The following is a 27,918-nucleotide window of genomic DNA, read 5'->3' on the forward strand; positions in this document are numbered from 1 at the left end:
CTCAGAGACCATTTAAATCAACCTGCCTCTAAGGAATCAATCACCAGAAATCCAGTAAGGGTTATTCAACTTCTGCTTGAAAACTCTAGTGAGAGGGAATCCATTATCACTCTGGGCAGTTCATTCTGCTTTCAGATAACACTATTTATTGTGAGGTTTTTCATTACATGGAGCCCAAATTTACTTCTCTGCAACTTAAACTATGGTTCCTATTTCTGCCTCTGGAGCCATGAAGAGTAATTTCTTTTCTCTCTTCCAAAAAGCACTGTTTCAAGTCTTTGAAGACAGTTCTCATGTTCCCACACACACACACACACACACACACACACATTCACACAGAATTTTCTCTTTTCCATTTGAAATGTTCCCAGTACCTTCAAGGGATCTTGATATGAGCATGATATCTTTTAACATCCTGACTACTCCCCTCTGGGAGTTCATATAAGTTATATTTCAAATAAGAAAACTGGGGCTAAGAAAAGTCACCAAAACTTTCTTCAATTATATTGGAAATCAATCTCAAGGAATTCTAAAGTAGTTATGCTTCCCTGGATTCAATACCTCAGGAACATGCATTCTCTCTCTACTGAAGGATATTGAAAGCCAATGTCACATTCTATTTCACCTTGTGTATTTTGTTTGCCCATGTCTTTCCATAAATCTTCCTTGAAGGATCTGTCCAATGTGGTGAATTAATATTTTTGGAAAAGATGATGATGATGATGATGTCTATAAATGACAAGGTTTGCAAAGCATTGGAGAAATGTTATCTTATTTTAAACTCACAACAACCCTTTGTGTGAGTCCCTTCTGGATAACACAGCTGGCGTGCTTCTGTGGTGCACCTTCGTGAGTCTACAGGCATCTGCGGGAGTCTGCATGAGTTCTCATCACTTACCATGGGTCATAGGACTGTGGCCTACATGCTTGATCCCAGATATGATTCTGAACTTGATCTGGTTGCAAAAGGAGGAATAAAAACAATGATCCAGGAAATGTTCTCTCTCTCTATCTTAGGTGATGATGTGGGTGGTCAGGCTGACACCACCATGTGGCTAGCTAGAATAGAATTTTCTAGAATAGAATTATCTAAAATAGAATAGAATTTCCACTCTATCTCTTGAAGTAGGACACTCTTCATACAATAATGTACAGACACCCAGAAGTTCAAATTTTTTTGGTGACTTTTTTGGTGACTTTTCTTGGCCCCAGTTTTCTTATTTGAAATATGACATATTAAAATATGACCTATATGAGCTCCCAGAGGAGAGTAGCCAGGATGTTAAAGGACATCATGCTCATGTTACTTCAAGATCCCTTGAAAGAACTGGGAACATTTCAAATGGAAAAGAGAAGATTGTGTGTGTGTGTGTGTGTGTGTGTGTGTGTGTGTGTGTGTGTGTGTGTAGAAAACCTGTTTATTACCAGCCAGAGGGGCGCTCCCTCATAATGAGATTTGCCCCGAACAAAGGGTAGGTGCAGATTTTATAGAAGTGCAGAGAGACAGGAAATCTTCCTTTGGGGACTGGTGGATTTAAACAAAATCATACATGTATATTTCATTATAAGGATCGACAAAAGCAAACAAGCAATAATTCACAGAAACAGATTGGTTTTGCTTCTAGCAATTAGGCAGGATAAGATCCATTCCAATGTTATCAGTGTAGGCCTCTGTCCTGCCATAAATTTAATGGTGGGCCTTTTACTCTTCCCTGGGAATCCCACAGGCTTCCTGGCTCCCTGGGAACACAAATTGTGGAGCTGCTGACTTTGTGGTTCTCTGGGAATTGTTATAAACAAAAAGGGGCCTAGGGAGATATAGATATACAGTGATGTGAATGTATCTATCTGTATTCTCCCTAGCTGCAGATGATGGAGGAACACCCACTCTGATCACCCTTGATAGTTATTATAATTTCCCCTTTCCTCTAACAGTTGCCCAGGGAGGACCCTCAAGAGGTTAAATGGATGTGTAACCTTTTCAGGTCCAACCTGGGGTTGGATAGATTAATATAGGGCTTTGATTTACCTTGGATCATGTATGGTATCTGACTGCATTGACTCCCTCCCCAAGGGTCGTGATATAAAGACCACTTAGGAAGGTACTTGTTAAACTCTCTTTATCTATAATCTATAATCAGGAAAAGGATAAACAGGACTAGGATTGGGGATTGGAGACCCTATCAACCTAATATCTATAACTAGTAGACAATCAGGTCTTATGGGGAAAATCAGGGGAGTTAACTTAAATATTATATGTGGGTTCAGAAGGGTGAGTAGGAGACAGGAATGGACAATAGGTGGAAACTTAAAAATGTAGGGAAACTGGATTTTGCTGTTAAGGGAAAAGACTATAGACAGAAGTGACAGTTAGGCCCCAACTGCCACCCTGCTTCTCCTAGACAGGGGGTCTGTGAAAACCAGCAAGCAAATAACAAGAGGGTTTGTAACAAATTTAATTAAGGGAACTATGGTCTAAAGGATGGGAATAGGGGTTTCTATACTTCCAGACTATGGGCAAACCACAGGGTCAGGGGAGGGACTTATCTACACTGAGCTGAGAACTAAAGCAAGACAGGGCCCAAAGAATAACAAGACTGAAGTAGGTATCCTCACAGCAGATCCTGACACACTCCAGCAATGTTGCAGCTCTTCCAGGCCCACTATCTGTACTCCTTCAGGTGGGTAGATTCTGGGAGCTAACCCAGCCCAAGTTAATCTGGAACTCATATTGGGATTAATAGTCTCTACCAAAAAATCTCCCACAAGTACATAACAGTCTTCCTTCTGGAAGTCAAGAACTCTGTGTGCAAACTCCACTTCATAACTTTTGGCGAAGCCATAAGGGAAAAGAAATCTAATAAAGGGGAATAGGAACTATGGGTCTGGCCAGGGCTGCATTCATTGTCTTAACACTATCCCTATTTGTTTACTCCATCACACAGGGTAGTTTCAAATTATGGTTTTACATTATACCAGAATATTGTATTAAGCTGCTCACCTTGTATGATGCCTATAAATATCTGGCATTTACTATGTCTGACTTTCTATCCTATCTGCCAGCAATTATACCCATGTTCGTAACAGCAATACAAGCAATCTGGGCATGAAAGAAGGCATTACAGTTACTATTTGGCACAAAGAAACAAAAAAATGAAGATTTATTTCATGTGATGAAAGAACAGTTAAAGCTTATGGTGGAAATTAACAAAAAGATAAGACAAGGTCAAGCTCTAGATGCCCACACAATAATGCAGTTAGAAATAATAGAAAAGGCATATAAGCCAATGGCAACTGAAACCAACAGAACTCAGACTACTAACAGCTCTTCCCAAAAAGAAACAGACTAACAGACAAATGATCAACCTGAGGCAGGAGCAGTAGGTCCTACCAAAGTGGGTTTATACACATATTATTGATCAAACCCAATTTAGGCCTGATGGAGAACTAGTCAAAATGAAAACATACAAGGCCTTCACAGCACAAGATCTAGAGGTATTGAGAAGAAGATTCCCCAAATATTTACTCTCACCTCACAAGTCAGCAAAAGAATTAAAAAGGACATTCAATGTATTTAATCCTTCCTATACTGACATTGAATTTATTTTAGACGAATTTTACACTCCATCAGAGATAGCTAGATTCCTGGAAGAAATAAGAACTAACCAGAATCTTGCTTCATGGACTAGAGACATTGAGGACATTGTTCTTACTGATATAGCTATGAGGCAATTACTAAAATGAAGGGCAGATCTCCTTGAAGAGGTAAAAATACATGCCAAGCGCCAAATACTTGAAATAAATTTGAAAAGTTGAGGCAAGCAGAGGACAAGCATCCAAGTCTTTTTCTGGATCACTTAATTGAGGGTTTAGAACACTTTTGGGGAACCACAGAGATCAAATAGCTGAATCCCTACCCCATATAAGAAGACAATTCATCAAGGGGACTATCATACCCATACAGATCTACTTTAAACAAAGCTGCCCACAATGGGAAGATTTAAGTTTAGAGGAACTGAGACAGCATGTGTAATGCAAAAGATGCAAGAGAGGCTTTTGCTCTTGCAGGGGGCCAACTGAAAAGTTCTGGCAGTTAGAAACCTTAGAATTCTGAGAAAGTTCAGTTGGTCCCTGATGCTTAAACAGAGCGGAAGGATTAACCAGAGCTCTATTTTGCCTTTCAGTTTGCTTTGGCCTGTGCCTTGTCTTTGGACAATTTGTACCTAGCTAATTTCTCTGGACCTCTCCCTGACCTTTCTCCATATTATTTCCCTGTTTTTCCCTGCCTGTTTTCCCGGGGCTCTGGGAGGCAAGGTGGCTTTTGGGTTTTAGTGAAAAGACTTTGTAGGTTTAGTTTTCCCCAATAGCAAGTAAGACATTCTTGAATTCAAACTATCCCTTTAGTATACCCTCCACCTTAAAAGCAGCCAAATCTTCTCAGGCTGAGAGAGCAGGTTCTCTCTCAGTCTAACCCATTCCTGAGACCCTCCCCCATCTTGAGTTTCTCCCTAGAAGCTGTCAGAAACCCCAAACCCCTCTCTCCTTCCAGACCATCTCTGAAACACTAATAAAACCCTTGGTTACCTAATCAAACCCTCTGGAGAATCTTTGTGTTGAAGAAACTAGGCAAGGGTGAAGGGGAAGGAATAATTCTCTTTTATTTCCTGAGGGAAACTGGAGCCATCCATCTTAGAAGGAAGTAGTTGCCCAAAGCTTCCTCCTGAATCTCTTCAATTTCACTGACAGGGAGGAGCCTTGTGATTTCTCCTTTGAGGACTTGAGAAATTGACAAGAAAGTCCTCAAGTCAGATTCAAACCACGTCTGTCTGGCCCTATTCCTTGTGTCTGTAAAAGTACCTTTCCTGCCTGGAAGGGTTCAGCCCATTACCCCAGTATCCTCTGTCTCTAGCTTGGGTGTCTAGTCTGTGTCAGCTGCCTCTCCTGAAACACCTCACCCTGTACTCTTACTATCCTAATACCACCTTGTCCATTCCTCCCAAAACTCAGCCAATCCCTTTCATTCCTCTCCTATCGCCTCAATCACCTTTTACCCCTCTGTCACTCAGCAAGAGAAGGAGAGCACCCAGAAGTTTAGTATACCCCTTTTTATCCATAACACATGCCATTTATATCCATGACTTGAGAAAGAAAGAGCAAAAGATAAAATCTGGATTAGACTCAGAGAAAGACAAGACAATATCAGAATTGAAAAGGCAGCTAAAGGAAATGAAAAAGGATAAGTAAAGGGAAGAAATAAAAAATTTAGCATCACAAACTGCTAAAAAGCAATCTTACAAAAAGAATCATATTCAACCCCCTCCCCCCCAATCATACAACAAAACTCCCAGATGTTTCCTATGTCACCCACAAGGACATCTAATTCAGCAATGTAGGTTCAGGAAACAAATAGATTTATCAAAAGATAGGCCAAACTAAGACTCAAGAAAGACATTTTATAATAGCCAGATAGATCATAGAAACAAGAAGCCGGGGAACACAAATGTAAACATGAATGTAAAGCCAACTCAAATAAACCAACACTTGAGGAAATGGAGAGCTACCTCAGATTAGGAGCAAGGTCCAGACAAGGATGAAGGCCAATCACTAATTTATCTATTTTAAAGATAAGTAGTGTTAGAAAGGAGAGCAATGAGCTCAATGGGGATAGAGAAGAGATAGAGAATGAGGCTACCATTCTGTGGTTAGACAATACTGATGATAATCAGTACACAGCTTTAGAAGATAAAAACAGAAAAACCACTGCTGAGGCATCATTAATGAAAGAAGGAATAAATCAATTAAAAAGAGAAATCTTTGGGGAAAATCACATTATTGTGGAGAACACCGAGTGTGCTCATGCTTCAATACAAAATGAAGATGTGGGACAGGAAGGCAAGGGATTGGTCAGGGGCAAAAGCAGAAAATGCCTAATACCAACCAGCCTAGACTTTATTTCAGATAGGGAACAAAAGCCTAGTCTGCATAAAGAAATACAAAGGGGAGAACAGAGTGACAGAAGAAAAAACTCACATGTATCTCACCCCAGAGAAAAGAGTTCTGCCAAAGAGAAGAGTGATACATTTTTACCCTCAAACTCACTTAATATAAAATGTAGCCAGAGAGAAAGTCAATTTCTATCTTAAAAAACAGACTTGCCAACCTCCCAGACCCATACTAGCAATATTATATCTTAACCCCGAGGCTTCGGTTTTCAAACCAAAAATCCAAGTTGAAAAATAGCTTGAGTTCAAAATGCTGCTGAAAGGTAATTTTCTTAAAGCGAATCCCACCTGCAAGCCTCAGAACTCTAAAAGGCTAAGAGAACCAGATAAGCTCACTTGGAATAAAAATAACAGCCAAAGGAACCAAAAGTTAGAGCAGAGATATCCTGACATGGTGGAAGGAAGAATACTACATCAAATTCTCACCCTGAAGCTGTGAAAGGGGACTCATGTAAGTCTCTAACTGGGAAAGAAAAAGATCAGTTTATAGCTGAAGTTCCAAGTCAGACATCTTTACCAGCTTCTCAAAGTTCTAAGCCAGGCAAAGTCACCAGAGAAACACATGAGCAGGGGGGAGGGACAGAGTCAGAATGCTCACACAATCTGTGCACGGGCAACACCATGACAGGGGAAGTAAACCTTTTGACCTACTGTATAGCACCTAATAGAGTAGCACTGGAATCTGATACCACTGATTATAAGCCACAAGAACAACCAAATGAAATACTTTCTTTGCACAACAATATTAATAATAAGCCATTGATCCATTTAGAAATCAATGGGTTAATAGTACAGGGTTTAATTGATACCAGAGCAGAGCTAAGTGTGCTACAGCAGCTACCTAGGGATTGTGGGATGCTAGGGAATGTACAAGTGAAAGGAGCCACTGGGATAACCCAATTAGCACCAAAACTTAAACCAAAAATGGTGAAATTGGGCCCCATTGAATTCTGCCATCAATTCCTGTTATTACCATCATGCTCAAACAATTTAATAGGGAGGGACATCCTATGCAAATTAGCAGACATCATATACTGTGAGCCAAATAGTGAACTCTATTTGCATCTCCCTAAAAGATCATTGAATTATCATCCCACATTATGCTTAGACAGGACAACAAATGAATCAAACATACTAACATTAGAAGAAGATACCATCTATAAAATTCCAGATACACTACCAAAAGACATCTGGGCTACCAAAGCATCAGACATGGCTATAATCCTGTCAGTTAAACCTGTAAAGATCAAAGTGAAAGGGGGAATACCACCCATGATTCCTCAATTCAAATTAAGCAAAGAAGCTATGGCCAGAATAAAACCAATAATCCAAAGTCTCCTGGATCAAGGAATACTAGTCTATGACTTTTCAGAATTTAATACTCCCATTATGCCAATAATGAAGGCAAAGTTAGATGCTGAAGGGTGTTATATTGAAACCCTGGGAGCAGAGAGTCTCACCCTTGATTGACGGGTGAGGACCCGTTGGATCTTAGAATGTTCCCAGGGGCCGTGAGGACAGGGGAGAAAGCAATTGGTCAAGGGGGGTATAAATACCCTGACAGCCCTGGCTTTTGGGTCCTTTCGCTTCCCTTGGACCTGAGATCTGTGGATCCTGGTCTTTTGGGGATTGGTGACTTTCTTGGCTCAACCTTGCAAGATCCTCCTGTCTTTTACCTGACTAGCATTGCCAACCTGTACCCAGACCATCACTCTTCTGATTCTACTGTCCCTAGATATTTAGGAATTCAAATCATCTGTAGTTATCTAGATATCCCAGGGCCCGGGTGGGATCCGGGAGGTGGGCAGGAGAAGAAGAAGAGGATAGAAAAGGGGTGGATCCTAAAGGCTGTATAGGCATAACATCTAGCAAGAAGAAGCTGAAAGACATCCAACAGCAGCTTGCTTGCTCTGATTTGGCTGTGGCCAGGCTGAGACAGAGGAGCTAACTAACTAGAATCAATTACCTGCCTCCAGCTCTGAGGGCTATTACCAGATTAGTTTAGGGATTCCCAATTCCTCTTTCCATTTCCCAATTCTGTTAAGATTAAAAATGATAAAGACTGATAAAATAAGAGAAATTAATATTTTAATAGCCATGGCTTTGTTGGTAAATATATATATTTATAACCGCATTTGACTATCTTTTAAATTTACCGCTGGTGCCCATCCTCTTTCTCTCGTACACTAGCCAGCTAACCAGGAAAACCAAGAGAGCCTTCTCTAGGCCCTCCTCTGAATTTAAGCTGCCCTATGCGTGGGGACACTTGTCGTCCCCAAGCCTTAAACTGGAAACCAGAAACCCATTGGAATCACGGGAAATGTAGTCTCACAGTCCTCATGTGTCCATAGGAAATTTATAACATACTTTTAAATGGCATCTCCCCAATTCCAAACATACATTTCCCCCTGAGATCCGGCAAAAAAAAGGTTGGCCCTTTTTCTTTGCTGGATCTGTAAACATATACAACTTCTAAATTTCAGGAATTTGGGGGATAAAAGAAATAGATGAACAAATGGATAAAACTAGCTGCATTGACAAAAAACCAATTTGGGGGCAGTCCCCTATTGGCATGTTTGGAATAGGGCAGCTTAAATTCAGAGGAGGGCCTAGAGAAGGCTCTCTTGGTTTTCCTGGTTAGCTGGCTGGCGTACGAGAGAAAGAGGTTGGGCACCAGCGGTAAATTTAAAAGATAGTCAAACGCGGTCATATACATATATTACCAACAAAGTCATGGCTATTAAAATATTAATTTCTCTTATTTTATCAGTCTTTATCATTTTTAATCTTAACAATACTCCATCTTTGTTAAAATATAGATAAACTATTCAAGTACCTTCCTGGAGTGGTAGTTTCATAACTTCTCTGGGAAGGGAGTCATGCAGTCAGATAAATCATTACCAAGGCTAATAGAGCTCAATATCTATCATCAATCAACCCCAGGTGGGACCTGAAGGGATTCCATCCGTTGACCTGAAGGATCCTGCCTGGGCACTGTTATAAAGGAGGGAGGTGTTACATCTTCTAGCTAGGTGGCAAGCCTCAGTTGATCTTGCACTAGCCACATATCTGGACTCCACTGCTGTCACACAATTACATTACCAGTGGTAGTATCCAGTTAGTTTACCCTCTCTCCCTCTCCATCTATTAGCCCATTTATTTTATAACAAAGGAACACCCAGTGGAGAATGGTTCAAGACGTAAGGGCAATCAACAACTATGTGGAGCACACACACATAGTATTTCAAAGTATATCTGAAATCATAGCAGAAATTCCACCCAATGCTATGTGGTTCACTGTCATAGATCTAGCCAGTGCCTACTTTTCTGTGCCAGTGCACAAGGACAGTCAAAAACTATTTTTTTGTTTACCTGGGAAGGCAAATCCATTTTATGGAGTCATCTACCCCAGGGGTTCATAAACAGTGTAAGCCTATTTTGCCAAATACTGCAAAAAGATTTAGAATCCATTTATTTCACTGACAGCAAAATGATACATTATATAGATGATATCTTGCTAATGTCACCAAAGGGAGATATTTGCCAAAGAGACAGTATTCATTTAGTAAAGAGCTGTATAAGGGAGGAAATAAAATCTCAAAAAATAAAAACTTCAATGGATCAGAAACAAAATAGAGTATTTGGGATTCATACTAGAGAATGACACCAGAAGTATATCCCAGAGAAAAATTACTGACATAAAAATTTGAGCTTACCTAAAACCAAGAAACAACTAAGAGCAATCATAGGCATGACAAGTTTCTGTAGGTAATGGATACCTGGTTACTCACTCATAGCAAAACCATTGACAGAGTTAACCAGGAAAGATGTCACAGAACTTTTGAAGCTCAACATAGAACATACACATGCCCTAGAAAAGTTAAAGCCATATTGTCATCACCAGCATTAGGCATCCCTGATCATAGCAAGCCATTCCACTTATTCATTCATGAGGACAAGGGAATTGCCTGTGGTGTTCTCATGTAATACCTCAGAGTTGTTGTGATTTGCATTTCTCTAATTATTAGAGATTTAGAACACTTTCTCATGTGCTTTTTGATAGTTTTGATTTCTTTATCTGAAAATTGCCTATTCATGTCCCTTGCTCATTTATCGATTGGGGAATGGCTTGATTTTTTTGTACAATTGATTTAGCTCCTTGTATATTTGAGTAATTAGACCTTCATCAGCGTTTTTGTTATAAAGATTTTTTCCCAGTTTGTTGTTTCCCTTCTGATTTTGGTTACATTATTTTTGTTTGCACAAAATTTTTTTTAATTTAATGTAATCAAAATTATTTATTTTACATTTTGTAATTTTTTCTAACTCCTGCTTGGTTTTAAATTCTTTTTTTTCCCAGAGATCTGACAAGTATACTATCAATCCATGACTTCTGAAAGGATAAGTAGCAATGATGGAGTAAGAGAATAACAGCAGAGCCTTACTCAGTGATAATTTATGATCACAGAGAATAGGAAAAAATGCTACAAGATTAAAGGAAGATAAGGGTTTGAATTTTTTTAAAAATGGAAGGAAAAAGAGCCTGCAAACTCTAAGCCAGTGAATTTAACTTAGATTCCTGGAAGATTCTAGCACAGATCATTAAAAAGAAGTTTGGCCAATATCTAGGAAAGGAAGCAATGATTACAAGGAGACAATATGGTGTTGTCATCAAGAACAAAGGATGCCAGACTAACCTCAAATGCTTTCCTTTTTGGCAAGACGATTAAAATACTCCAAGATAACAAGAATGCTGTGAATAGATTTTATCTTGATTTTAGCAAGGCCCTGGATGCAGTATCTCATACTGTTTTGGGAGAGAAGATGTAGAGACACAGATTAGATGAGGACACATCAGAAAGATTCAGAACTGGTCACATAGTCAGACACCAAGGGTAGTTGTTAAATGTTCACTGTCAATGTGACAGGAGATCTCCAGTGTAGTATCCCAGTGATCTGTGCTGGCCCTATTCTCTTGATTCTTTATATTGTTAGGAGGATTTTTTTTTCATTTTTATTTTGAATATGTTCCCATAGTTACATGTTTCATATTCTTTCCCTCGCCCCCAAACCCTGTTAGGGGGAATTTAAGAGGAAAATTCTAGAGATCTATCTATCATCTCCAGATAATCTGATAAAGATGGCTTAGTTGATAAGGAAGCAATGGACACTGAAGATCATTTTAACTCATGCTTCCAGCTCTGTCTCTTGCAGCATGGAGTTTATTATATATACTTCAAGACTCATTTCAAACAAAAGAACCCCCCAAAACTTTGCATTTGCACAGAAACACAAATTATATCATATCAAAGCACAATAAAGTTATAGTTTTACAAGTAATTTTCCCAAGAAGATAATGCCGGATGAGAAAAAGTTTCAAGGTTAAAAATGAGCCTCACTTTAAGTTATTTTGCCTGAGCTTGCCACTCCATGACCTTGGGATGCCTGGAGCAGTTAAAGAGATACACCCACAGTTGCAGCTTTACTCTGCTGAATGAAAAAAAGGCTGTTAACTCATTAAGTGCTGGTTTACTAAGAACTAAGTTTTCCTAGAAGGCTATAATGTTTTTCAATAAGAAAAGGTGTGGATCTTAAAAAGGGATCAAAAGAGGAGTCTTAATGGCTCCCAACAAAAAATATTGAACCAGAGGTGATGGAAGGAAGGGAGCTTTTTGCTGGGGAACCAGGAAATGAAGGGGAAGTTCTCAGAACCTGGAATTGGAATTCTGAGGGGTATAACTGCCATCTAGGAGTTGAGTTTGGACTCTGGAGAGATAAACATCTCCTAAACTCAGCTCTGGTCTCCTAGTGATTTTTCCACCTGTGCCTGAGAGAAAACAGCTAATTCCCAGATATCTATTTAATCCCTTACTAGAATACAGTACCTGAAGAAGTCTCAAGAAGGAATTTTCAGCATTGACCTGAACTGCTTAGTTTGCCTAGGTGGGCTGTGATCTCACCAAGGTGGACAGGGTCAAACCTGGCACCTAACTCCACACTAATCTGCAACTTAATCTAAGACTATTTATTGTGGGCTTAATTTAGATTTAGTTAGATTAGAGGGGAAATTTAGAGAGAAAAGAAAGTGCAGCCTCAGCTTGGCTGAGGAAAGAAGGGACTTTGTGAAAAATCATTTGGTGGGAATAGATAGTTTTCATCCTAAAACAACTTGATTTAAATAAACCTGTTAACTTAAAGTGCAATCAGAGAGGTTTCAACTGGCCTAAGACAGAGCAGTCATCTTGCCCTCTGTACTTGAAAGGATCATCAGCCTTGATTAGGTTAAGCAAAATCCCAGTCACCCATTATTTATTTATCAGCCTTTTAGTTCTACCATCCTTTCAGTATCAATCCACTGAATAAAAGCTTAGATGGCTCATCAAATCTGCCAGGACCTAAATATGGAAGGGATCTCTAATGCATGAGAAGAGAGGGTCAGGATTCAAAAGGACTTAGATGGGAGAGATCATTGGGCTGACTCTAAAGAAATTAACTTCAGTAAAGATAAGCATAAACCAAAAAGATCAAAGTCACCTATATAAGATGGAGGAGGTGTGCCTAGAGAGCAATTGTTCTGAAAAGGTCCACAAGCTTAATATGGGACTGCAGTAAAATGTAGTAACCAAAAATCTCTAATGCCATCTTGGACAGCATTAGAAGTAACATTGCTTCCTGGAACAAAGAGGTGATAGTTCCAGTGTCCCCTACCCTTGACACACATCCTATTTGGGCCCAAAAGATGTCAATAAGCTGATAGGTATCCAGAAGAGGACAACCAAGATGGTGAAAAGTCATGAGTTTATTACCTAAGAAGATCAGTTGAAGAAACTTGGCATATTTAGTCTTAGGAATATTCAGGGAAAACATGAGTACTGTCTTTAACTCTATGAAGGGCTGTCTTGTAGAGGAGGAAGTAGACTTGTTTTATTTGGCCCTAGAGGCCAGAACCAGGAGCAATGGAGCAAATTGCACAGGCACATTTAGATTTGAGATTAGGGGAAATTTCCAACAATGATAGTTGTCCCAAACTGGGAAGATGATGGACTGGTATTGGGAAAGTGGTGGGGTGCCTTAAGAAGTGGTGAATTTCACCTCCCTGGAGGTCTTCAAAGATATGTAGGACAACCACTTGTTGAAGGAACTTTAGGAGAATTCTCATGTATGAGGTGGATTAGATGGCTATTGACATCTTTTCCAACTCCCAAATTCTGGAATTCTTTAAAAGTCCATGCCATAGTTTAAGTATTCAAATCCAGACTTTATTACTCCAGGTCCTGTTACTTATCCTCTATGTTAGACTGGTTTGGGGAGAGGAAAGAAGACAGAAAGGAAAGAAGTGTAAATCTTAGAATCAAACAAGCAATAATTACATTACTATATATAGCCAATTAGGTAACCCAAGGAGGAGGAAGAGGTTACAGCTTTTACAGTGTTTTAAGGAAGGAAGGAAGGAAGGAAGGAAGGAAGGAAGGAAGGAAGGAAGGAAGGAAGGAAGGAAGAAAGGAAGGAAAGAAGGAAGGAAATATTACCTTGTGAGCTCTGAAAATGAAAATGACCTTAATATTTTCTTAAAACTTAGTAATAGGGGACTACGGGATAGCTCAGTGGATTAAGAACCAGACCTAGAGATGGGAGGTCCTAGGTTCAAATCCAATCTCAGACACTTCCTATATGTGTGATCCTGGGCAAGTACTTAACTCTCATTGCCTAGCCCTTACCACTCTTCTGTCTTGGAACCAATATATAGTATTGATTCTAAGGTGGAAGGTAAGGTTAAAAAAAATTAGTGACATCTTTTGTTTTCATATCACAAATTTATTCTCTTATTCTTCCCTCTCTCCTCCTATTAGGGAGACATCCCATGTAACCCCCAAAAATATTTTAAATGAAAAGAGGAAGAAAAGAAAAAAATCAGTAAACCAATCAGTGCATTGAAAAAAGTCTGAAAATATCTGCAGTATTTTGTACCCATGAGCCATTTGTCTTTGCAAAGGGAGGTGAGAGGGGGGGGAGGAATAAATGTGTATCTTCTCATAACTCTTCTTTTTGTTATCTTTTACATTTCTATCATTATTCACATTGTACATATTGTTTTCCTAGCTTTTCTAGGAAATACATAAGCCAACAGTCCCTACCCTGAAGGAACTTATCCTCTACTAGGAGTAATGATATGAGAGATTAGAGATACTCTTCACAGATGCCTCCAATAGAGGAGTTTGCATCCTTGCTAATGATGAATGACCTTAATCCTTTATCCATTCAGTTGTAGATACAAGAGAGAAACAGGAAAAGTAAAGGGGCATGATCAAATCAAATATCTGCTTCCTTGTTGACAAAATCATTTGAGGATTGAGCAATAGTTTCTTTCCCCTCAAATGCATGAATTCATAGAGCCCCTGAATTCCTGCAGTTTATAAGAATTTTAGTACTCCAGAAATAACTTTAATACACCAAAGACTCTATTAACAGGGAATTAAGAGATGGAGATAGCAACACGTGTGGAATATAAGACAATCGGATCTTCTTTTTATTGACAGGAACACTTGCAGAGGATTCATTTTTACACTAGAAAGGATTGGGGCAATACTGGCCCCATTGGTAAATATGCTCATGATCTGTAGTCCAGTCCTGCCAAAGATCATCTTTGCAACTGCAGCCATCATTGCCAGCCTTGTGATCTTCTTCTTCCTCTTTGAAACAAGGAACCAACCTATGCCTGACATCATTTGGGATATGGAATGTGGGTAAGTACTACCTGGGGCATCTTGGGAAGACCACTTAACTTCTCTGAGCTTTATTTTATTCATCTATAACAGTGGTTCCCAAACTTTTTTGGCCTACCGCCCCCTTTCCAGAAAAAATATTACTTAGTCCTCTGGAAATTAAATTTTTTTTTTAAATTTTAATAGCAATTAATAGGAAAGATAAATGCACCTGTGACCATCACCACCCTCCTGGATTGCTGCGGCACCCACCAGGGGGTGGTAGTGCCCACTTTGGGAATCACTGATCTATAAGAAAGAAGGAGTTGACTAAATTAATGAACCCATGCATTTATTAAATTCTTCCTGTGTGCCCACCCCTATGTGAAACACAATGAAAACAAATACATCAACAAACAGTCCCTACCTGAAGAGGATGACATTCTACTATTGAAAAAAAATATATATAAGAGAATCATGGGGACAACAGAATATTTTGATATAGAAAGTCATAGATAGCCTGAGTGGAGCCACAGGAGAGTTAATTAACCAAAAAAATTGCTGTATTGTTTTCCATGACAATGACAGAAGTTAGTAGGGAGAGGTATCCTTCTTCACAGTTTTGCTGAAACTCATTCTTAACCTATATAAGATATCTATCTATCCTTCTAATACAAGAAGATAAAAGGAGTATGTATGTCATTTGTATAGATGGTAAGCTCCTTGCAGGCAGGGACTGTACTTGATTTCATCTTTGTAACTTTAGTACCCACTACACTGCTATAATCCCTTTACCCAATAGGAGCTTTCAAAACCCCAAATTCTTTCCATTCAGGTTGAGAGAATAGAAGTAGTATGAGAAGCAAATAAAAGAGAGAGAAGTAGTAGTTAAGAAAGAAGGAGGGCAATAAGAGGAGAACAGGGCTTGGGAAGCCAGGGAAGAATATAGGGAGAGAGAAAGAGAGGGCCCTTAGATAGGTCCAAAGGGGCAGGGTAATGCCAAAGGCATACAAATGTTAAGTAGTAGAGCTGGGATATGACTGCAGGTCTTGGAACACAAACCCAACTCATTTCTGCACTGGGCCAAAAGAAACATTTCTCCAGTAGCATCCAAGCTTCTCAAGGCCTCCAAATAATTCATAAAATCACAGGTTAGAGCTGGATGGAACCTCAGAGAGTCTAATCCCCTCAGTGTACAGATGAGGGGGAAAAAGGAATTGGCCACATTCACATGGGTAAAGGGGACAGAGGCAAGGCTTTTTCCATTGTACTCCATTGTTTTTGTATCCTCGGTGGCCAGCACATAAGAGAAGCTTAATTAATGCTTGTTGAATTGGATTGAATTGTGAGTTGAAAATCTTTTAAAAATTGAAGGCATTACCACCAGGTGATACCGCAAATTATAAACTCATTGAATCCATAACCACTGAGAGTCATAGACAGTCATCATGGGCCACATTGTCCCCCATTTCAAGTTTCCTCCCCCTCAATAAAGTGAGATCATATTTGTAAAACCACTTAGTATGGTTCCAGATACATAGTGGACACTTTGAAAAATACTTATCCCCTTCCCTTCCCTCTTTTAAACACTCTTGGTTTTTCATGCTTTTTTGTTTGTTTGTTTTTGTTTCCATTCATTCATGGGAAGACGTTCAAGAAAAGAAGTAAGTCCAAGAAATCAGGACAACACCAAAGTAAAAATAAGTCAATTTTAGGATTTCTCCAGGAGTCTGCTTGAAACAAAAATGCTATAGTCTAACCAATGGGAAGGCACTGCATTTAATCTTTAAATCACCAGCGCATTTGGGACTCTGGGCTTCCAAGAAGTTTCAGTAGTGTCAATCAATCAGTAAGTTTTAAATAAACAGTTACTAGGCACTAGAGATATGACAAAAAACCAGCAAGTTTTACACTCATGGATCTCATATTCTATCTGAGGAAACAACATAGGGACAAATAAATAACTATAAAATCAATTAAAATAAAGTCTCAGAGAACACGCCATAGAAAATCTGTGCCCATTTACTTGAAGCTGCCTTGATTTCAAGCAGTGTCCACAAGCAAAAGTCAATGGCTTAAAGACCTGTACCTTCAGAACTACTGTCTAAAGAGGCTCCCCCTTGAGTACAACCTGGATTTCCAGAGAATTTAGCTGCCTCTATTTCAGGAACTCCAGGCTGGAAAGAGAACTCAAAAAATGTTCTCTGATTTTTTCCTTCAAGAGATGTCGATCTACTTATCCTCCTCCAAACTCTCCAAGTTTTCCTCTTGCCATCAGCATCAAGGATAAACTCCTCTGCCAGGCAATTCAAGCCCTCCACAAACCAAACTTAGTTCTCATTATTCCCCCTTATTACACCTCGGTTCTAGTCCATCTTACTTTTCAATCTCCCACTTATGGGCCCTTGCACAATCTGTGTCCCTATGTCTAGAATATTTTCCCAACTTACTTTTTCCTCTTGACGACAGTCCTTAGGTACCAACTCGAATGGAAAAACGTTCCTAAGTCTCATAGTTATTAGTGATGTTCCCTTCTTCAAATTGCCTCGTATATTCAATTTTCTATTTGTACTATATCTGCCATTTGCCCTATACAGTGGAACTTCCTGGAAAGCAAGAATTATTTTTGTTTGTTTTCTCTTCATATTTTCAGCACCCAGAATGGTGCCCTGTCCAGTGGGGGCTTAATAAATGATTGTTGAATTGAATTAAATTTATTCTAATTGATTTATTGAAAATTAACTTGAAGAGAGATCATTAAAACTTGGCAGTTGGCAGAAAACCAGGTGGAATTCAGTATGTAAAACCTCAGAGTTTAACATCTACATTTATTGGGCAATACCTGTGATGGTAACAAAAAAGAGCAAGAAAGAAGAAAGCCACACAGTTCATTTCCCAATCAATTAATGATCAAAGGGTATGGGAAATTTTCAAATAAAAAAAATCAAATATCAAGAACAGATTAATAATAATGATCATAATAATAATAATTGAAAACATTTCTCTAAAGCTTTAAATTTCATAAAAGTGCTCCTTTACAAATATTATCCCATTTTATTTTCACAACTCTATACCCAGTTTCACCCATCTAGTATCTGAAATAGAATATGAATAGGTCTTCCTGATGCCTCATGTAATGCCTTATTTATTAGAATTCATAAGTGCCAACAAGTGCCAATGCTCCAAATTTCCAATAAATCAAAAAATATGAAATAAATCAACAATGAGATTCCAAGTCACACTCCTCAGACTGGTAAAGATGGCAGAATGGAAAAATGACAAGTGATGGAGGGGCTGTGAGAAAATAGGCACATTGATGCACTCTTGGTGGAGCTGTGAACTTGTCTAACCATGCAAGAAACCATTTTGGAATTATGTCCAAAAATCCACTAAACAATGTGTACCCTATGACCCATTGACATCACTTTTAATCTTAAATTGCAAAGAAAAAAATGGAAAGGAACCCGTATGTATATATGTACAAAATATCTGTAATGATTGTGAAGCCGTCCACCAACTCCACAAAGATTCCTAGTGGGTTGGACACTTAGAAAGGGGAACCAAGGACTGAGTGAAAATGGGTAGCAGGTTAAAAACTAGTGTAAAGAGAACATAAGGTGAGAATAAAAACATGCAGACATAGAAAGTTTTGGCATAAGGTAGACAGACAGCAAGTAAGCTCTGGTGGTCAAGAGCTTCATAATTAGGAGCTCTGATGGTGAAGAGCTTAGATGGTTCAGAGTTTCTTCCTCAACTGCCATATAGCTACTTTTATTGGGGTTATAATCGTATATGGGGGGAAGGGGAGAGCCAAGTGGTCTGATATGAGGTAATCATCACAAGATACAAACTGTTGGAACCTAAAGCAATAGGTAGAGCAAACATCTAGATCAGGAATCCATATGGCCTAAGGTCTTGATACAAATACTAATTGCTTGTTTTTGGTAAAATAAGGAGCCTGAGATAACTGACCAGTCTTCCAGAGTGTAGCCTTAGGGAAGGGCTAGGAATTTGGCAAGGTTGAGGTTTAATTCAACTCAAGGTTACAGAAATTATTCATAAGCAATACAAGAGTCATTTTTTGAGCACTCTTAAAATAATATCACAATTAATGTATACCTAGATTGCTACAGATTGCTTTTATGGTGAAAAAGAAGTGTAGTTGTAAGAAATAAAGAAATCTCTTGGCCATAATTCTAAGTTGATAAACTGAATTTATTCATAGGTAAATAGAGTCAATGATCCATCACCATTCCCAATCTGGATGAAGGACATCTTGCATATGTTCACAGTTGTTTTTATAGGCCTTTGACAGCTGATACAAATAACTGACTAACAAAGCCTACATACTCAAATTATGTTAGTTATAGTTAATAAATTCTAGTACAAGGTCCAAGTACTTTATTGATCCTGCCATTACTATCTTCAGCCAACATTTTAGGAAAAGATTTATTGATATCATAATAGACAATAACTCACAAGAAGAAACTTAAAGATACAGAAAGTTGTCTCAAGTCATAAAATCTGAGCACCCTACCATTGACATAAATTCCTAGAAAAGCAAATACTATTCCTACTTTTATAACTGACTATGATTGCTTCTGTTATTTTTATTTAGTAAAGATATGACTTAACATAAGAAGCTCTTAAACTAACTCTCTCCTTATCTATCAGAGTTAATAAACAACTGGGACTAGCCTTTCTAACTTTCTAGGTATATATATTACTTATGTATGAGGATTATGTAAGATGAATAGTGTCATACTAAATGATATGAAAAGAAATTAAATGAAATAAATGCAAGTTAAGCTCTTCAGATGCCAAACAGATGCCCATCAAATGGGGCAATGACTAAACAAATTATGGTCTATGAATTTGATATTAATACTGCTTCACCATTAAGAAATGATGAAAGGCATGATTTCAGGAAATCTAAAAAGCCCTACCTAAGATGACAAAGAGTGAAGTGAGTGGAACCAGAAGAATAATATTTACAATATCATCAACATTGTAAGGGCAAACGACTTTGGAAAACTTAAGAATGCTGATCAGTGTAATGACCAAACTGTACTCCAGAGGACAGAGTGACCCTCTCAAGATACAGAATAAGATACATGTTTGGTCATGGCCAATGGGAAAACTTCTGTTGCTTTACTACGCGTATTTGGTTTGGGGTTTTTTTATTTTGTTTTTGTTTTTTCAAAACGAATGTCCTTATGGAAAAGGTATAATGACAATAGAAACAAAGTTATCTTTCCCATAAACTTGAGTTGCACTCTTTTAAAAATATAAATAGCAACCATGGGAAGAATAGAAACTCAGAATTCACAAGTGGAGAGGCACACATGTAGGGAACACATATGGCCAAGATACCTCCAGCAACCTGGGTCCTCTGATATCTACTAATGTCCTTGGTCCTATTCCATGGAGTGACATGATGTCTCTGCATCATAGGCAGAACACATGGCTTTGGTGCTTAGTCATGGGTTCTACCATCCCTAATTATGGGATTACCTGAAATTCAAGGCTAGGTACCATTATACACTTTTGGAAACAACAGAAATGTCTTCCCTATGGCTGGCAAATGTGCAGGTCTAGTCCCTACCATCTCTAACTTTGAACTTAATCTAAAATCTGATGTGGAGTACACTTGTATCTAATTAGAAATAAGTAGAATTCTAGGATGAACTATGCATATTTATTGGACAGTTCTGATTTCTTTTATTTCAATGGAAGAGAGAAGCTCAGTGAGGTAGAGAAAAGCTAAGGATGAAGTAACAAAATTCCTTCCACTCACAAAAATAAAAAGACAAGAGGGGGGAGCCTGAAGGAATAACAGAGAACCAGAATACCTTTGAAAGTAGCATGTTGAATGTATAAAATACTGAGGGGAAAAAGTATGCTTTATACATAATAGAGATTCACACTTTTAGGTTCTGTTCTACAATGTTTATGGAAATGCTATTGAGTGCCTACTAGGTGTCAGTCACTGTGCTAAACACTAGGGCACACAAAATACAAAAGGTAGTCACTGACTTCAAAGATCTCACAATCTAATGGGAGAGACAACATGCAAACAAATATATACAAATGAGCTACACACAGAAGTAAGAGAGATGTCACCAGAATTAATAGGGGTTGGAGAAAGCTTCCTGAAAAAGTTGAAATTTTAGTTGTAACTAAGAGGAAGCCAGAGAAGCCACAAGGCAGAGATGGCAAGGGAAAGCCTTCCAATCATGGGAGACAAAGACACAGATTGCCCTGAATAAAGAAATGGAGTGTCTTGTTAATGGAACAATCAGGAGGCCTGTGTCACTGATTAGCTTAGGAAGGGCTCTGAATGCCAAACAGAGCATTTTATCACTGTTCTAGAACTAAGAGGAAATCAATGAGACACTAATTTTTGGACATGACAAACAGGAGAATCTCTGTCACTTACGTTATGTTGATCTTAACAGAGATATTTGGGAAGCTGAAGAGATGGTCTGAAACTAGAAACCTGCAGGACTCATTCCTCATACACACACACACTTGAGTGAGTATGGAGGGGTAGATACTCCTTACTCTCACCCCTCCCACCAAGCAGTTGGAAATCAGTTGGAAATGGAGGCAGGACTGATGTCCTCTGGCAAGGCTCAGCAAGGCAAATCTCTAATGATGTTCACTTTCTCAACTTATATTCCCCACAGGTTTGACTGAGGGACAATAGGAAAAGTTTGATGTCTTGTTGTTATCAGGGACAGAGGAGAATCTGACTTCTTTGGCTGGCAACTGAAAGGAACCAAGCTGTGAGTATGCCCAAAATAATAGCCAGGCACAGCTACTAAAAGATGAAAGTTTTACTGATAAAAGAGGAAGGGCAGGGAAGGGGTTTCAAGGATTTGGATAAGATCTGGGAAGCCCTGAACTGTTAAGTAGAAACTGCCCCTCCCCCCCCCCCCCAGGGAGTGGCAGACTTTTAGCTACTTGCCCTCAAGCCTGTAATGATCACTTCTAATATCTAAAATAACTAAATAACAATTTTGCTGTTTCTAGAAAGGTCTAGTTCAGCTAAACAAGCAAACCACTGAGCAGAATCAAGATGGTTATTGCCACAGATGGCCTCCAAAGCAATCCCAAAACCACGAACAGCAAGCAGAGTGACCTGCTCACTTCAACCCCCAGGAATGAACTCTTTAACTGCTTTCAAACTGTTCCCTCACCCAGAGTTCTCCAGGGGGGGTCCCCTGGAATTCTGGGTGAGGCTTGACCCTGTATCTTACAAGAACTCCACCCTGCCATTTTCCATGTTGCACTTAACTATGCTTATTTTGTTTGGGAGGGGGGTGTTTGTTGGGGTTTTTTTCTACACAATTATAAAATTATCTTTACACAAAGAGATTTAAATAGTTGGAGGATTTTTAATTTATCATAGATAAGCCAAGATAACATAAAAATGATAATAACTAACAAATTATTTTAGTTATTCAGTGCAATACCACTTAAATTACCAAAGACTAATTTTATGGAGCAGAAAAAAAAATCATAACAAAATTCATCTGGAAGAATAAAAGGTCAAGAACATCAAGGGAATCAGTGAAATTTAAAATGGGAAGGAAGGGAAACTAGTATTACCAGATCTCAAACTGTACTACAAAAGTGTAATTACCAAAACAATTTTGTACTGAGTAGGAAATAGAGAGGTTAATCAGTAAGATGCTCAGCACAGAGAAGCAAAGGAACACAGTAGCCTAATTATTTGATAGAAAAGAAGATCTCAGGTATGGGGACAAGGACTCACTAGCTGATGAAAACTGTTAGGAAAACTGGAAAGTAGTCTGACAGAAACAAGGCATAGACCAACATCTCACACAATATACTAAGATAGATTCTGTATCAGTGGAAATTTTGTACCTTTGAATTATGTTCCCCAGAATTCCTTTAGTATTTCCCAAAATTCCTTTTAATCTCTCCACTACATTGCATGGTTACATTTTGTATATAGTTGACTGTAACTCTGCCTCTTGCTCTCTTTTCCCATGTGTGTGGCTGGGTGAGCTTTCTTTTACCCTAGCTTGTTTATTTTTCTTCAAGTTATTAATTAATAAATCCTTATAAAATATGATACTTGAAATATTTGGATATTAATTTTAATTCTCATAATTCAAAGTGGGTACATGCTTTAGACATAAAGGGTGATTCCATAAGCAAATTATTGGAGCATGGAAGAAATTACCCATCATAACTATGGATAGAGGAACAGTTCATAAACAAATAAAATAGAGACATTTACAGGAAGTAAAATGAATAATTTTGATTACACAAAATATAAAAGGTTTTGCCAAACAAAACAAGGGCAGACAAAATTGGAAGAAAAGCAGGAAACTGGAAATAAAATCTTTAGAGCAAGTTTCTCTAAGGTCTCTTTTCTAAAATATATGGGAGTAGTCAAAATGGTGGCTTAGAGACAGCAAAAATTGATTTCTCTGTGAATACCCTTCCACACCAATCAAAAACAAAGCACTTCAAGGGAGACAGAAAACCAAATCCAAAAGAAAACAAAAACAAGACAGAGCTGCAGGGCCCTCCTGCTTGATTCAAATTAAAAGTATACAGAGAAGGGTGAATTGTCAGGATTAAGGAAAAGAAGGAAGGGAGCTCCCAATGCCCCTCTCCTACCTACTGTGATGAGACTCAGGCAACTGATGGGCTCTCAGGGTGAGGGCTCTACCTGGGACAGAGTCCTTTGCTACCACAACTATGTGAAGCTCAGGGCTCTGACCACAGCTAGCACGGAGGCAGTTGGAGGAGAGAGGCAGAGTTTCAACAAATCTGCAAATCAGTTCAACTGGCCAAATCCAGTATAGCTGCAGTACAGAGAAGAAGCCTCTAGAGGGCAGTAAAGCCCAAACTCACAGAGCCAACAATCAGAGAAGCAAGTGTACAAGGAAAAGAACATGAATAAACAGCAGCAGGAAAAAAAGAAAATATGATTGAAAACTGTTATTTAGAAAAACAACAAAAAACAGATGGAACAGAGGCAGACCAAGGAACATTAAACGACCCTCAGAAACTCCATCAAACTGGATTCAGGCTCTGGAAGAGCTCAAAAAAGAATTCAAAAAATAAATAACACAGGCTGAAGGAAACTGGGAAAAGAACTTAAAAAGCAAAATAGGTCATCTGGAAACAGAGGCACATGAACTAAAACAACAAAAGAGTACCTTGAAAGCAAGAATTGACCAGTTAGAAAATGAGGCAAAAAAATTAAAAGACAAAGAGAATGAGTTACAAAGAAAAATAGTTCAAAAGGAAAAGGAGGATCAAAAAGTCATGAACATAGATCACCACCTGCATTAAATCCCCAATTGACAACTCCCAGGAATGTTATAGCCAAGTTCAAGAAATACTAGACCAAGGAGGAAATACTACAAACAGCTAGAAAGAAACAATTCAGATATCAAGGAACTCCAGTAAGGATTACACATGACCTGGCAGCCTCCATACTGAAGGACCAAATATAATATTCCAGAAGGCAAGGAAACTGGGTCTACAACCAAGAATCAACTATCCAGAAAAACTAAGTATACTCTTTTAGGAGAAAGTATGATCATTAATAAAATAGAAGACTTCCAAGCCTTCCTGAAGAAAAGACCAGATTTGAAAGGAAAATTTGAGGCCCAAACACAAAATCCAAGAAAAGCATGAAAAGGTAAAAAAAATTAAAAAATAAAATAAATAAAAGAGGAAAAATGTAATGACTTTAATTAGGCTAAAGGGTGTGTATTCCTATATGGAATGATGACATATGTAACTCTAAAAAATGTTATCATTGTCATAGTAGTTAAAATAGGGCAGAATATATCACATAAAGAAGCACCATGGGTGGGTGGATAAGAAACAAGTGCAATGGAAGGGAGGAAGAGGTTGGTTATAGGTAATAATTAAACCATACTCTCATTGGAATTGGCTCAGAGAGAGAACAGCCAGACTCATTGTGGTATAGAATTATATCATACCCTACAGAAAACTAGAAGGGGAATAAGAAATAGGGTGGTAGGGAGGGGAGAAATACAAAGGAGGGAGAAGCTGGAGGGGCTTCCAAAAAGTCCTAAAGTAAGAAGGAAGTAAGAAGGGAGGGAGAGATAAGGGGAGCAATATAACAGGAGGGAAAGGGGGGGAGACTAACTAAAAGCAAAACACTGGAGGGAATGGGAAGAATAGAAGGAATAAGGTTAAGATTTGTAGGAAATATAAGTAAAGATAATGGGGACACCAGGGATATTATAATAAAAACTAGGTGATTTGTGAGTACACACACTGGGATTTATGAGAGACTAGACGTGGACATGAAGACCAGAACAGCCAAACTGCTCCTAACTGACAAAGAACAGTTAGCCAACTGTCACCCTAGGCCAGAGGCTTTGGATCCAACAGACAAGGTAACAGGATATAACTGGGTTTAATTATGAACAACTAAAAGGTGGGATAGGGATATCTACTCTAAAACTTTAAATCTAATGACATAACCCACAGGGAAAGGAAAGACTTATTTCTACACTAATTTAGTAATCTAAACTGACAGGGCCCAAGGAGCAGTGGAGTCTCTGGGTGACTGGCTCAGACCTGGAACCTGCCAGGCTTGAGCAGCTCAGCTAGGGGCTTTGTGGCTTTGGGATTCTCACTGCAATCCACTGATGATCTCTGGATGCCAAGAGCCAAGGTGGTCTCAGGTACCAAGTAGGGAGGGTTTGCTTGAAACGCTGTCCACCAGATCTCAAACTTTTCTCCTCTTCCTTGGCACAGGCCTGTTGATCTTCTCTCTTTGCTAGATGCCACCACTTAGGATCCCAGGGGGAAATCAGGAAGCAGGGTGTCCTTTGCTCTGAAATCTCCCAGGCTGGCAACAGTTTTTTGCCCACCACTAATGGAGTCCTCTCTCAGGGCACACACACTTCCTCCTCCTTCATTCCATCCTGGAATTCCCAGCTTCAGCTCTTTCCTGCTAAATACATCTTAATACCTAATCAATAACTAATCTAATCTTCCTCACAACAGATTAAAGAGGGAAGTTAAAATGGAGGGGAATACAGAGATGGTAATCATAAATGTGAATGTAAATGGGATGAACTCACTCATAAAATGCAAGTGGATAGCAGGGTGAATTAAACACCAGAATCCTAGTGTAGGTTATCTATAAAAAACACACATGAGGCAGATAGACACACATAGGTAAAAGTAAAATGCTGGAGAAGAATCTATTGGGCTATAACTAAGACAAAAGAAAGTAGGAGGGGCAATCATAACCTCAGACAAAGCTTAAGTTAAAATAGATTTGATTAAAAAAGACAATGAAGGAAACTACATCTTGATAAAAGGTAACATAAATAATGAAGAAATATCAGTACTCAATATATATGCACCAAATGTTATATCTTCCAGATTTTTAAAGCAGAAATTAAAGGAGCTCAAGGAGAAAATAGATAGTAAAACCATACTGGTGAAGGACCTCAAACTTCCCCTATTAGAACTAGATAAATCAAACCAAAAAATAAATAAAAAAGAAGTAAGGGAAGTAGATGAAAAATTAGATCTAATAGATGTCTGGAGAAAACTGAATAGATATTAAAAGGAATATATCTTCTTTTCTGTAGCACATGGTACATATACAAAGATTGACCATGTACTCAGGTATAAAAACATAGCTAACAACTGCAGAAAAGCAGAAGTAATAAACATAACTTTCTCAGATCATAATGTGATAAAAATCATAATTAATAAGGACACATAGAGAGGCAAATTTAAAAGCAAATGGAAATTTAACAATCTAATTCTTAAAAACTGATGGGTCAAAGAATAAATCAAAGAAACAATTACTGATTTCATTGAAGAGAATGACAATGTAGAGACAACATATCAAAATCTATGGGATACAGACAAAGCAATACTCAAGGGAAATTTTATATCCTTGAGTGTCTATATCAACAAAATAGAAAGGGAGGGGATTAATGAATTGGACATGCAACTAAAAAAAACTAGAAAAAAGAACAAATTTTAAAACCCTAAATAAAAACTAAATTGGAAATCATAAAAATTAAAGGAAAATTAATAATATTGAAAATAAAAGAACCATTGAACTAATAAATAAGAGTAGGATCTGGTTGTTTGAAAAAAACACAAAAAAATAGATAAAGTTTTGGTTAACCTAATTTTAAAAAAGTAAAGAAGGGAATCAAAGTAATAGTATCAAAAATAAAAAGGGAGATATCTCTAAGAAAAAGGAAATTAGGGCAATTATTAAGAGCTACTTTGTCAAATTATATGACAATAAATATGACAATCTAGGTGAAATGGACAAGTATCTACAAAACTACAAATTGCCCAGATTAACAAAAGAGGAAATAGAATACTTAAATAATCCCATCTCGGAAAAAAAAAAACATTGAACAAGCCATCAATGAATTCCCCAAGAAAAAATTCCCAGGGCCAGATGGATTCACAAGTGAATTCTATCAAATATTTAAAGAACAACTAATTCCTATACTATACAAACTATTTGTCAAAATAAGCAAAGTAGGAGTCTTACCAAATTATTTTTATGACACAGATATGTACTGATTCCAAAAACACAGACCAAAGACCAAAAACACAGAAAAAAAACTGTAGACCAATCTCCCTAATGAATATAGATGCAAAAATCTTAAATAAAATGTGTTATAAATAAAGGAAAAGGTAAACTGGATACTACCACTCTTAATTGGGTGACAATAGTGGTAGTTCAGATATGTGGCTAGTGCAAGATCACCTGAGTCTTGCCACCTAGCTAGATGTTGTAATACCTCCCTCCTTTATAACAGTGCCCAGGCAGGATCCTTCAGGTCAGTGGAAGGGTATCCCTTTCAGGTCCCACCTGGGGTTGATTAATAATTGGGCTCTATTAGCTTTGGACATGTTTATCTGATTGCGTTTGCTCCCTTCCCAGAGAAGTGATGACACAACAACTCCAGGAAGGTACTTGAAGAGTTTATATAATTTTGGCAAGGAAGGAATATTTAGGAAATGGGAAGAGGAATAGGAAACCCTAAACTAATCTTTGATAATATTAATCCCTCAGGACTGTAGGCAGGTGAGTGATTCTGGCTTGTTCTAACTCCTCTGGCTCAGCCTGGCCACAGCCAAACCAGAGCAAGCAAGCTGTTGTTTGATGTCTCTCGGCTTCTTCTTCTTGCCAGAAG

General features: G+C 38.3%; 1 protein-coding gene across 1 annotated transcript in view; it reads left to right on the top strand.

Moving 5' to 3' along the window:
* Positions 1 to 16,419, top strand: part of LOC123252772 (solute carrier family 22 member 11-like) — a 43,272-nt gene extending 26,853 nt beyond the window's left edge. Inside the window, exons 6-7 of the mRNA XM_044682017.1 lie at positions 14,513 to 14,746; positions 16,353 to 16,419. Coding sequence (XP_044537952.1) covers positions 14,513 to 14,746; positions 16,353 to 16,419 — 301 coding nt within the window. The remainder of the gene's footprint in view (positions 1 to 14,512; positions 14,747 to 16,352) is intronic.
* The last annotated feature ends 11,499 nt before the right edge of the window (positions 16,420 to 27,918 follow it).

Source organism: Gracilinanus agilis, chromosome 6 (genome assembly GCF_016433145.1).
Source record: "Gracilinanus agilis isolate LMUSP501 chromosome 6, AgileGrace, whole genome shotgun sequence".
Lineage (NCBI taxonomy): Eukaryota > Metazoa > Chordata > Mammalia > Didelphimorphia > Didelphidae > Gracilinanus > Gracilinanus agilis.